The sequence below is a fragment of the Solea solea genome, chromosome 8 (genome assembly GCF_958295425.1).
Source record: "Solea solea chromosome 8, fSolSol10.1, whole genome shotgun sequence".
Classification (NCBI taxonomy): domain Eukaryota; kingdom Metazoa; phylum Chordata; class Actinopteri; order Pleuronectiformes; family Soleidae; genus Solea; species Solea solea.
Genome location: NC_081141.1, coordinates 22,766,025 through 22,778,349, shown reverse-complemented (window position 1 = coordinate 22,778,349; position 12,325 = coordinate 22,766,025). Strand labels below are relative to the sequence as shown.

Sequence of the window (12,325 nt, the reverse complement as noted above, 5' to 3'; positions counted from 1 at the left end):
GTCTATCAACTTAGTTTGTTTAGTTTAGTTTATCTTTTTCATCCCTATGTGTGTTAATATCACACACTGTTCTTTACATCCTGTTACATAATGTCCTGTATGTGCTTTACATACATAATAAATCTGGTTATTAAAAAAAAAAGATTTGACAGCTTGATACATTTCTTAGATATTTATTATATAAGTATAACATTTGCTGTGCATTACATAAGGTGGTTGCATCATGATTCAATTCATTTTACAAATAATTTTTTTATTTTATAAAAGACATTTATGAACAATAAAGACAAAACAAAGAAAAACAACAAAAAGAAAAACGACAAACTGACAAATTAAAGTGCATTTTTCAAGTGAGACACTTGTCCCACCTCCTTCATGTGTCCCTGCCTGTGACTCCGCCTCCCTCTCTGTGAGTGTGTGTGTGTGTATATATAAAGTGAAAACCAGCTCTGGAGTGTGAGGACACACACACACACACAGAGAGACACGCACACAGCAGCTGCTGCAGACCTGTGGCCTCTGATCCGTGGATCACTGGACGGAAATGTCTGACTCGGTCAAACCTCTGACGTCCTTCCTCATCGAGGACATCCTGTCCGTCAGGGACGGCGCGAGGTTTAACGGCAAGTGCTGCTCACAGAAGATGGAGAGATGTTTGCAGTGGAAGGAGGAATCTGAAAACCAGAGGGAGGAACTCTGTCCTGGGGAGACGATGACGGGAGTAGAGACAGGTGAGGACAACAAGAGCTTGATTGTTGTTGTTTTTAGAAGATTTGCATGGATCTGCATCTTCAGCTGACGTAGCAGACGAAGTGTGGAAGTTCTGAAGTTCTAACCTTTACCATGTGTAATAGTGATTAAAAAAAAAAGTGTAATCTCTCCTCCCTGACCCAAACACATGTGTCCTTCACAGACTCTCTGGACACGTCCTGTCCCAGCACCTCAGAGTCCTGCACTTTTTCCTCCTCGGGGAAACAGAGACGCTCCAGGGCGGCGTTCACACACCTCCAAGTCCTCGAGCTGGAGAAGAAGTTCAACCACCAGAAGTACCTGTCCGCTCCAGAGAGAGCTCACCTGGCCAGCACCTTAAGACTGACCGAGACCCAGGTGAAAATCTGGTTCCAGAACAGGAGGTACAAGACCAAACGGAAGCAGCAGATGTCCGAGTTCTGTAAGGAAGTGGAGAAAAGTTCAGATGGACTCAGGGAGGATTTGGTCCGATCGTCGCTCATCTCGTCCTTCTGCAGAGCGTATCAGTACAGACCGTACCTGTGGGACTACAGTGGCCCCTGGGGGCCCACATTATGGTGAAAGACATAAACGTGTGTTTATTATTCCTGATGTTTAGTCTCAGTTTTGGGTTTTTTGACTCTGACTCTGACTCTTAAATTTGTAGAGGCAGATTTTGAAATGAACTTGAAGTGATTTTGCACAACATAACATATTCACCTGTGGCCTTATTCATTCATTCATAATAAAGTAACGCTGATATGTTTAAGTTTTGTATTAAAATGTACAAATTAAGAAAATTAAATCACTTAAATTTGGGATGGGAGTTCTCAGTTGAGAGAAAACTGTTTCTTAGAGTAAAACCTTTTACATGTTTTATGCCCACTTTGTTATGAAATTGTGTTTCAGCAAGTTTTTAAAGTGTTAAATTATATATAATGTATAGTTTGCTGCAATTCAGAGTAGTATACAAATGGTTTACACCAGTGTTTCCAAACCTTTTTATACAGAGACCCGTTTTTCTAAAGATGACAAACAAAATAAAACAGTGACACAAGCAAATTTGACCATTTTTACTGACATTTCTGTGCAACCAATATCATTTTGAATAGTGTTTTAATGTGTACTTCCTTTTATGCGTGTGTTATTTAATAAATCCTTCACAAATAAGGCATGGCAAAATTTTTGTGACTCCTCTAAAAACGACGTTATTGAAAGAAAAATGTCGCTAAAGTGACAATTTGAGTATTTATAGGAGGAAAAATACTTAAACCACGTGTGCCCATTTAATCGGGTGAAACAACAGAAGAAGATGAACATGAAGATGGAACAGAGAATAAACAGTACAGATCTTTAGCTGCTGTCAGCTGACACAGCACAGTGTGGGGCGGGACTTAAAAAAAGCTCCAGTGTGTAAATTGTAGGTGACATTATTTTTATATAACCTCAAAAATCAAACCATAAAAAGAAATATTTGTGGTACAAAGCAGTAATCACTCTCTCAAACTCAAATAACCCCGGGGGGGGGGGGGGCAATGATGCATGTCATGTTTGGACTTGCCCCCCGCATGGCCAAAAAGCTTTGCAATAGAGGTGGTGGAGATAAAATAGTATCACAATATCACAGTATAATCATAGACATGAAGATACTGCCAGATTAAAGTGTTTACTTTGGCAACAGTCTATACTGTGCTGAATTTGTCCAAACACTCGTGACCTTGAGTGTTTGAAAGGCATTTACAAATAAAATGTATTATTCTTATTATCATTATTTATATAGTTCATAAAACAGATTAAAGATGCAAAATGAATGTAAAAATAACAAAAAACAGACGGAAACACTATAAACTAGTATACTATTGCAACACCACATCCGTAGTAACTAAACTAAACATATAATAATGAATATTTGGACATTTAATGTCAATATTATTCAAAATGAGATTGCTCATGTCAGCAGTTCCACACACACACTAATGTCTTCCTTTGTGATGTGACTGCGTGGAGGACGACTTGACACACAGGAGACCATCTGATAACGCGAGGGGACGAATGTTCCGAGTTCATTCAGACGTGGATTATATCAACACTCACAGCAGATAACAAACTGCCTTTCATAACTTAAACCTGTGGTGGGGCAACTCAAGAAGCATATACAGTCTCTCATCCTGGTACATGCTGCGTGTGTAATCATCATCATCATCGAGGTCAGACGCAGGAAAAACAAACCACAAACGTCTTTGTTGTTTTTGGAGGCGGTTTCTATTTCATCTGTGACATAAAGTGCATAAAACAAACAAAGAAAAGCACCAGTCAGACACAAATGAAGCTCATGAACAAAGAAAATCATACTTTTATACATGGGAAGTACGACTGGAGTATACATTTGGAACAGTGGTGTACTTCCTTGTTCTACTGTTGGTGCCAAGCGCTTAAGCCTCATTACCGCCACCTACAGAGTGTTGATAAATTCATAAAATGAAATACTTTTAATAAATGCTGAGCTGTTCATTTCCGACCACATCGCTGCCACTATAAATGTCTTAATACGCGAACTACATTTTTGAATTCTAAATGACAAATTTCTCGCTTCAAATGATTTTAAATCTGCATTCCACAACCGAGAAAAAGGTTTATGTAAAGGTCGTTGTGTTTTCTCTGCCGATATGTTCCGGGAAAATGCATTGTGGGATACACGGCTTTCCGAAGTACACGCAAATCACCGTCCGATGCATGGACATGGACTGAGGTTGATATGCATATTTGCTCCATCGTACCTCAGTGATCTTTAACATCCATTTTCACTGGAGACGAAGCCTCTCCCAATTGTGGAATGAGCCGCCCCCCACATTCCCTAACCATTTGTTAAGGTTGGCACTTTTCTGTGTTTTATATTCCATTTCTCTTGTTTTTATATCACTTTTTTAGATTACATTGCTTCATATCCAGTCTGTTGTTATGTTTTCATGCGGTGCACAGCACTTTGGTCGCTTTGGTCGCTATAGAAATACATTTGGATTAGATCGGATTGTCCGTAGATACACAGCACTGGCTGTTGTGTGGCCTTAACAGACACTACAGATTAGTCATTTAATCTTGTAAAATTAGACAATTTATATCCCACAAGGACCTGCAGTACAATAAAATACATCTTTATTATCCCTGAGGGGCTGATGGGGCAGCTATGACATAGACCTGCAACACTTTATAAAACATGCTACAATTCAAACATTTGAAAGACAAACATTTGCCACTAATTAATTTAACACAAAGGAAAAATAACCCCAGTTTATCTACTTCCTAAACCTGCTACAATAACTTCATTTTCCCCAGCAGAACAAACAACAAACAGCACAGATAACAACCCAGAGCAGAAATGAAGAGCAAAGCCCTCAGGTGCTCATTATTTAAAGGACACCAAACAGGTGTTAACACTTGTGTGATTACCTGCATGGAAAACCTAACCAAAGGCTCTCTGGCATTCACCAAATACTATATGAAGGAAAATCTATTTCAAATCAGTGAGAAATCCCAGTGAAATCATCCAGTTTTGAAAAATTAAATTAAAAAAAATACAGTTAACGTTGAATCATTTACACAAAAGCTTTATTTAACCTGCAGCAACCGAGTTCATGCAGGTCGGTATGTTGCTGCGGCGCTGACTCCCCACAGTGCTGATAAGATGGCACGCAGGATTCAGCGTTCCATATTTAAGTAGGGCAACTTAAGTGTGAGCAGAGGAATGATGGTAGTGATAGAGGCAGAGCAGCATGTAACCCATCACTGCCCAAAGACACATTTGTCTTATATCTACAAAATACTATCACTGTAATCTTCAATTTCTTTGTTTCCACTTTCTTCTTCATCTTTCCTCCGACTTTTCAAAAAACGTCACTGCAGTTTCTCGCTAATCATCGTCAGCGATAATAACTCCTTCAGATAATGCAAAAATGTCATTATGTCCTCATAATGACAATAAAACTATTTGATTCTTGATTGATAAGTTCGTTTTAATAATGTGACGTTTCATTAAACCAAACATGAACGTTAAATGTTCAGTGTTCGAGAGTTAGTGACATAAAATGCTGAGACTGCAGATAAAACATTTAAAAAATGCTCTCACGTCTTTCTCTACACTCTCTCTCTGCGGTTTCCTCCGTCTTCTGTATTGGTTTATAAATCTGTTTTAAACTGTGCAAAGCTGTTCTTGCTCATTTGCGTGTATACGTGTGAAACTCGTGCTCTGGCTGGTTTGTCCATTTGGGCTCCCGTAGAAACATGGCAATACAAGATGGCTGGTCAAAGTGTAACTTTTCAGCATAAAATACTCCAACAAAGAACCTTCCAATGTGTGATTTACTACCATTGTTGCCGCGGTAACGCACATCGTCGGAAGCGGCTATTTCGGCAACACGTCCGTTGCATTTCGACCCGCTATCTCAATTCGCAATTCTCGTCCAAACAATGTCAAAGTTGACCCTGCACACGCAGGCGTCCTCGGGAAGTCCACTGCCAAGTTTGAAGCAAATCGTACGACAGTTACGCGACCGACAGACAGACAGACGTCCCGTGAGTTAATAGAGTGATAATAAGTTGCCCAACAAAGATTAATTAGTCATTGGCTAAATGTTTTTTTTTCTTTATGAGGTGGTCGGAGCGGATGAAACAATGAAGGGAGAAATAAGGAGAAGATTTTGGTCCAACAGTTGAGTGGCGACCAGTCACCACAGTGTACGACAGTGTCATAACAATAGTGGAAAGTGTTGACAGACTGTCATTTCTGTCATGAAACACATTCAAAAGTGGCCGAGAAAGGATCAGAAACTGATCATAAAGCTACGGAAATCAAAACAAATTCAATTTAAACGCAATCACGCACTTACACGAACATACTTCCAGGCAGAATATTCAATTTCTGCCCAAAACACTACTAAATATCACACATTGGCCCTTTAAATGTAATTTTTTTATCAGCAATACCAGCATCTGCCCCATTCACTGGAGTAAACAGGTAATTAGACATGAAGAGGGCAGATAGCATCTGTTTTGACGGCATTGAGAATCTGTCAGTATCTCTCAGAGTCTCTCAAGCCGCATATGAACGCGCTCATCAGATAAAGCAGCTCGTTGAGGGGCGAACCTGAAGGTTACACCGACTACTATTATTATCGTCTTTTGCGGTCGTAATACCTGTTGTTCCTCAGAGAGGAAAGGCTCAGAGAGGCTTAAGAACAACATCCTCGTGACTGTTACCTTGTCTGCCATTGTTCGGGGGCTCGTGGGAGTGTTGCTAAATCCATACCTGCACCACCTGGATTAACTGGATTGAGCGAGCATATGATGAAAAGCACAGAGGAGGAGTTTGCAACATTGCTGCCTTATCTCCTCCTGTGTGTACACGGATCACAGATTTAGTCAGAACGTGGCTCCACGGAGGATTTTCTGGGATATGAAAATGAAGCTGGTATAAATGCCTGTAAATATGAGGTTAAGTCTCTCTTCTTAAGAACAGAAGGTTGTGTTTCTTGCCTGTGTTTGTCTCTTTTGTCTGTTTGTGAGCTGCATACACTACACATTTAAAGGGTTATTAAACCACTAGACCACTTTTTTCAGGAGAAAACTAGTGTATAAAGTCTTCACAGTTGAGTGCAGTCTCACGGCACAGCTGATTCACATTGAACGGGTCATTATCAGTTCTTCTGCAGCGCTCACCCACTCATCTGAATCAGGTGTGTTGTGGCAGGGTAACGTCTAAAACATGCAGGGCATTGGGAAACACTGGTTCAGTGTAAAGTATTGAAATTACACGGCCCACTTCTTGGCATTTTTCAAAATCAGGCATTGGGCGAAATTTTAAGTTCGCAAAAGAGGAGTCTAGTGACACTTTAAAGGATGGATTTGGATGATATTTTCACAGAATACAGGGAAGATTTGTTAGATTTTGGTAGTGATACGATCAGATTTAGACAACTTTCACTGAAAACTGCATACCCGCAGTTGCGGTCATATTAAAACATGGATCCAAAAGGGGGTCTGCACTCTTTCGTATGCCCTTACACTTATTTGGGGGGGAGGTGAACATGCTGGCATAACCTCATGAGAGTTTCCATGGTTAGCATCTTCTTTGATGTCTCTTATGACCTAAATCTTGTGGACCGTTGAAAGATCTGCAGAAAATCCAGGAAGTTGTCGCTGCACCATTTAACAAGATCCGGACACAACCATGATTGTGTTGAGTCGTCAGAGAATTCCACCCGTACGAGATTGAGGAGCTCATTGACACTGTGGGAAACTGAGCAGCCTTGGCGGAGGTTGGCACTCTCCGAGTGCTTTCTCCGGTCTCGGGATGTGGTTGTGAGCTGCCGTCGTGCTCTTCAAGGTGGCCAATGATGCTTTGAAAAACAAGCAGATCTTCATAACAGATGAGGAGCGAGCCAGAGCCCGAGCACAAAGACGGCCTTTGTCAGTGCTCCAATATGCCGTGACTGTCTGACAAATTTGTTGAAGTTGATAAGGAGGTTTTAAAACGGCCCTGATCTTTCCACATGGGAACACTCATAAACTTCCTCGGTTAGTGTAACTGGATCCCACATGTTACCAGGTACCAGGAGAGCGGCGGTCTTTCTTCTCTCTATCACCAGATGATTGCTGCGACCGACCTAACTGATGGTGCGCGTTGATTGTGCGGCGTTTGTGTGTGTGTGAGAAAAGAGAAAGAGAGGTAGACAGGTAGACGGAGAGTCATTTTACCGATGTGTTTATGTGTGGCATGAGGATAGAAAGTCGTGGGATAGTTTACTGCAGATCAAGGCGATTGGAGAAGAGGACAGACGACACGGGCCGTCCATTGTGCGCTTCAGATAAACAACCTGCTCTCGCACAAGGGCGAAAACCAAACACACCGGGGGGGACAACAACGGTGCGGCTCAAGTGTACGTGTCCTGAGGCATGTTGGTCTGGAATAAAGCGCTCCACTGTCTACACTTCAATAAAAACATCTCATCAGTCTTGTTTTGTGTTGCTACAGCACATCTGATTGCCTCTGATTGTTTGAGGCTCTGTGTAACTTTCGTCTCTTTGTAGAGAGCTGCTCATAGTGTTTGACTAAAGTTTGTCTGCGGCTCCGACAGGTTTATCTGGTAAATGTTGGATTTCTTATCTGACCACTACAGGGGCCGGTCCCCGTCTTAATGACGTTTCAATCACTGCAACTAGTAGTCTATGTTATCCTACCGACGCGCAGGCTGTGTGTGCAACCAAGATTTTGGAACCGCGCGCAAAGACCACATTGGGTGCACGTGGACAGAGCATGCCCACCAGGAGGTGGAGTATAAGCCATGTTCACCAAGCAGAAAAAACATTTAGACTACAGGATCACCAAGGATAGTCATGCGAGACTCGACCTGGCAACCCTCGAACCGGCTGATACCCCGACTCCCCCGCCCAACGGGACTTTCAGCTGTGTGGTGTTCGGAACCAAATGTGTCCAAGGGAGCTGTAGAATTGTTCTCTTCTTCTTTGGTAGGAATGCGTCCTACGTGTCCTATCCCCTGCGTCCTATCCCCTGCGTCCAGACTTGCACTGCAACCAGATGATGAAGTGGGACACAACAGGATCCTACTACATATCTTCTAAATTCTATTGGATTCATTTTCTTAGTGGTCTGTCCTCCTTGTTCCATTTGGCAGTGTTTTGGGTTGCCAAATTGCTCAGATGTGACCGAAATCTGGCAAAACTTGCCCCACTGTTTCCCTTTCCCCAGGACGGACCTGCAACTGTGAACCACCCACAGCCTTGTGTTCATACATCTTCATTAAAGGCGACATCGAATGCTTGTATCACACATATATGTTAGTTATGGAGGTCTACTTACATATATTAACTTGTTTTCATGGTTAAAATCCTCCCAGTCGCTGCAAACGAGCCGATCAAAATATCTCCTCACTGACGCTCTCGTCAGCTGCGCTGTTTCAGACCAAAATCACACCCCCAGAACGTGGACTGTGTTGTGATTGGCCAGCCAACGAGAGCTTTCCCACTGTCCTGTGATTGGCCAGGTACCTGGATGTGACGTAATTAGTAGGTCAGCTCTCAGATACGCAGCTCCCCCTCTGGCACGGTGGATGCTCTGCATCTCAGCAGCTACGCAACCGGATGTGCCCGGACTAGTGCCCGCACCAGGAGGAGCTACGGTGGTGAGAGGAGTGGTGAGGTTTCCTGATGACATCATCAGCAAACGGAAGTGCCTTTCCGCTTCGCAGAGCCCAGGAAAACAATAAATCCCTATTTTCTCAGTAGTGGCTGAACTGTTTGTTCTGAAACTTTAGGGTTTCATAAACGAGGTAATGACGCAGATACACACACACAAACGCAGCGTTAATTGGAGCTTCTGGTCTATGTCCGCTTTAAGAAAAAATATGTAACTTTGTCTCAATCAGATGTTATAGATTGCTTTGAGCTGTAATTAACAGTAACACACTTAAAACAATGGTTTGTACAAAATCTCAGCTTTATCAAGGAAAGGAAGACAGAGGGTATCACATGCTGTACAGACTGTAACAACTAACCCTAACCCGTGACCCTCAGGAGGATAAAGCAGTAGCAGATGGATAGATGGATGGATGGATAGTGCAAGGTAACGAGATAATTAGAGCTAAATGAAATCATAGATACAGTGTTGTTAATGTTGAGCTGCTGTAAAATACGGTGTCATTTTTATAAAAAGATAGAGTGTACAGTGGAATCCAGTGATTTTCTTTATCAGTCAAGCTTAAGATGCAGGAAAAGTTAACGTTTTACACACAGGATTAAATGATGTGAATATTTTCAGTTAAGTGTTAAAATGTTATATATATACATACATATATCTATATCTATATATATATATATCACAGTGATATCTGATGTGAGTTGATTTGTTGATAATTTGGCCAGTTTTAAAATCAATCATAACACTTTAAATTTGACCATACTTCTAGTTTGATGAACAAAAAAGCCCTTTTTTTCTACTTTTGTATTTGAGAAGTTTGACCGAACAATGCAAGGTTTTTAATGAAAGCTGAAAATCTTTGAATCTTACTGTTAAATGTGCAACAGCATATCTATCTGCAAAGAATAATACTATACCGCCCTCTACTGGTACAGCACGGCTTCTACAGGACATGTACTTTAAAAGCGTTCCTCACCACTGAAAAATGACAGTGCTTTTATTTTTTATTTTATTTTCTTTAGACTCTTTATTTATTTTTATCTCTCACACCAGTGTGAGTGTAGATTCAACATCTGTTCAGGTGACGCAATGTATTTATAAGTATAATTATTTGCTCGAAGCTTGTTCACTGAGAGAATCTTCATTTCCTTTTATCAATGATTCATCAACACAGGAAACAAAGAGTAAAATCACAGTGGTTATATAAAAAATTAGGGACAAATATTCACTAATGTGCCTTAAATCCCATATTATTCCTGTTATTTTTTCTCAATAATTTCACTCTTAGTAATAAATAACAAATAACAAACAAAGAAATAAGAAGCATTCGTCTGTTGCATGTTTATTGTAGCTCCAGTGTTACATACTGTAGCAGCATCATTACAATCATGTCATATTTGCATGGTCAAACTTCCAAGAACTCCTACTCTGGAGATGGCACTCAGCTAAAAACACACATTTGTGCTTTAACAGCATATAAATATTTACATCATTAATATTTTGCACGCACAATTCAGATTTCTGGTTCCTTTAAAATGAAAAACAATAATTGTGTACGTGTTAAAAGTACAAGACGTACGTTGTTATGACACAGTTTGGTATTTATTAAAGACAGGAGGAATGATGAATGATGTTCCCTTCCATGTGTGTTAGAGACACTACTGTATGTAGCCTTCACTCTCAACTCAAAAGATGTGTAGTTTGTCCATTGTGGACCTCCGTAGAGCTGACCCAGCTCTGAGAAAAAAACTATTCATACAAATGAAAATAGTTCAGATACATTTTACACACTGGAGCTTTTTAAGAATAACATAAAATGGCTGTATGCCGATAACAAAGCTGCTTTTTTATTCAAGTTGAACTACTTATTCTTATGGAATAAATATTGCACATGAACCTTTATTCAATACTATCTGCTTCTAGTCTAAATCAACTCATTAGTCAATTAAAAATTTCTCACACTTTTGAAAACATTCACAAGCTCATTTTTTGTATCAAGTCGGGGGCAAAATTTATCAAAGGGACAAAGAAAATGAAAAGCTTCAAAATCACACGAGACTGGAAAATTCAAGCATGTGGCGGCGAATGTGTGTGTGTGATGACAGCTAACAGCAAGCAGATACATACGATATATACATACACTGTATGTCTTTGGTTTATAATTAAGCTGTACAAGCATTAACAATCTGTCACCAAGGGAGTCACAAGGCCAAACGGAAGCAGGCGAACTCCCTGAACTCAACCAGAGGCAGAATTTGTTTAAAAAACAACAAAAAAAACCTCCATAATTTAAAACAAAAAAACCTAGCTGCTTGCTGGATTGCATCAATATGTCGAGGAATGTGTTGACGACTGTATCAAAAATAGACAATAGGCTGCAGAGCGCACAGGAAATGTCTAACTACAACAGGACGAGGGAAGATAGAAGACGCCGTCCGCTCACTGGCTGATTGGATCACATGGTCTTGGTCACATGGTGACTAGTGTCACAAGATTAAAATGTTGAAAATGTTCACTCTGAAAATATTTCATATACAATCTCCAACCCTTTAGGCTAAAAAATGTCCTTATGAGTCATAAAAAACAAAAACATCACACCAGTAAAAATGCACATCAAGGGAGACATTGCCGTTGCAAAAACATCAAGTAACAGCCTTATTTGATCCACCCGTGGACCTGCATAATGATACCCTTATAATATACATATTCATGTTTTTGAACACATATATATATATATATATATGTATATATACACTGAAGAAAAAAAAGCAGCCTTCTTTCTGCAACAGGTTATTGTGCGTTACTCAGGAGTGTTGAATTCAAGGCAAATAAACTGAACACCAAACTGAGAGACAGGAGACTCTCAGGGGGAACAGATGCTATTATTGCAAAAACACATACTCATTATAATAATAATAATAATAATAATAATAATAATACAAGCACCACGATTGATAAACTGCACTTTCCAGATAAACGTCATCAGACATGAAAGAACTGTGATTGAGAACTTCCAACTGCAGAGGGCAGCATAACACCCGTCAGTGTGTAGCCTGCAGGAAATTATTAGTCGAAGAAGAAGAAGTTTTACGTTTTTGAAATGGCACAAATGTGTTGTTAACAGCTTCATGGTTTGAAAGGTCTCAGTATCGTCAGATATCGGTATCAGACACAAAAAAAGTGGCATCATGCCGTCCCTAATTCTAATTTTTAGGGCTGCACTACTTAATTACACGCCAACCACTTTGACAGTGGATTTAATCAAATGGAGATTCTCAAATTTGAGTATTTCCTGGTTTCTTTGCTCCACCTAACAAAAAAAAAAATCTAATTGAATCATTTTGGTTTTTGACAGAACAAGATATTTGAAAACATCCATAATTTTGA

At 40.2% G+C, this 12,325-nt stretch overlaps 1 protein-coding gene across 1 annotated transcript; it reads left to right on the top strand.

Annotated features, from left to right (window-relative positions):
• The first annotated feature begins 468 nt into the window (after positions 1-468).
• nkx3-1 (NK3 homeobox 1) lies at positions 469-1,823 on the top strand. Its single transcript, XM_058636705.1, has 2 exons — positions 469-731; positions 914-1,823. The coding sequence occupies exons 1-2, from the start codon at positions 545-547 to the stop codon at positions 1,309-1,311; spliced, it is 585 nt and encodes a 194-aa protein (XP_058492688.1). The 5' UTR covers positions 469-544; the 3' UTR covers positions 1,312-1,823.
• Positions 1,824-12,325: the final 10,502 nt, after the last annotated feature.

Excerpts from the sequence above, each read along its gene's own strand:
- nkx3-1 (XM_058636705.1), top strand. The coding sequence starts at position 545 with ATGTCTGACTCGGTCAAACCTCTGACGTCCTTCCTCATCGAGGACATC. Across the intron at positions 732-913 it reads GATGACGGGAGTAGAGACAG|ACTCTCTGGACACGTCCTGT; the intron begins GTGAGGACAACA and ends TGTCCTTCACAG.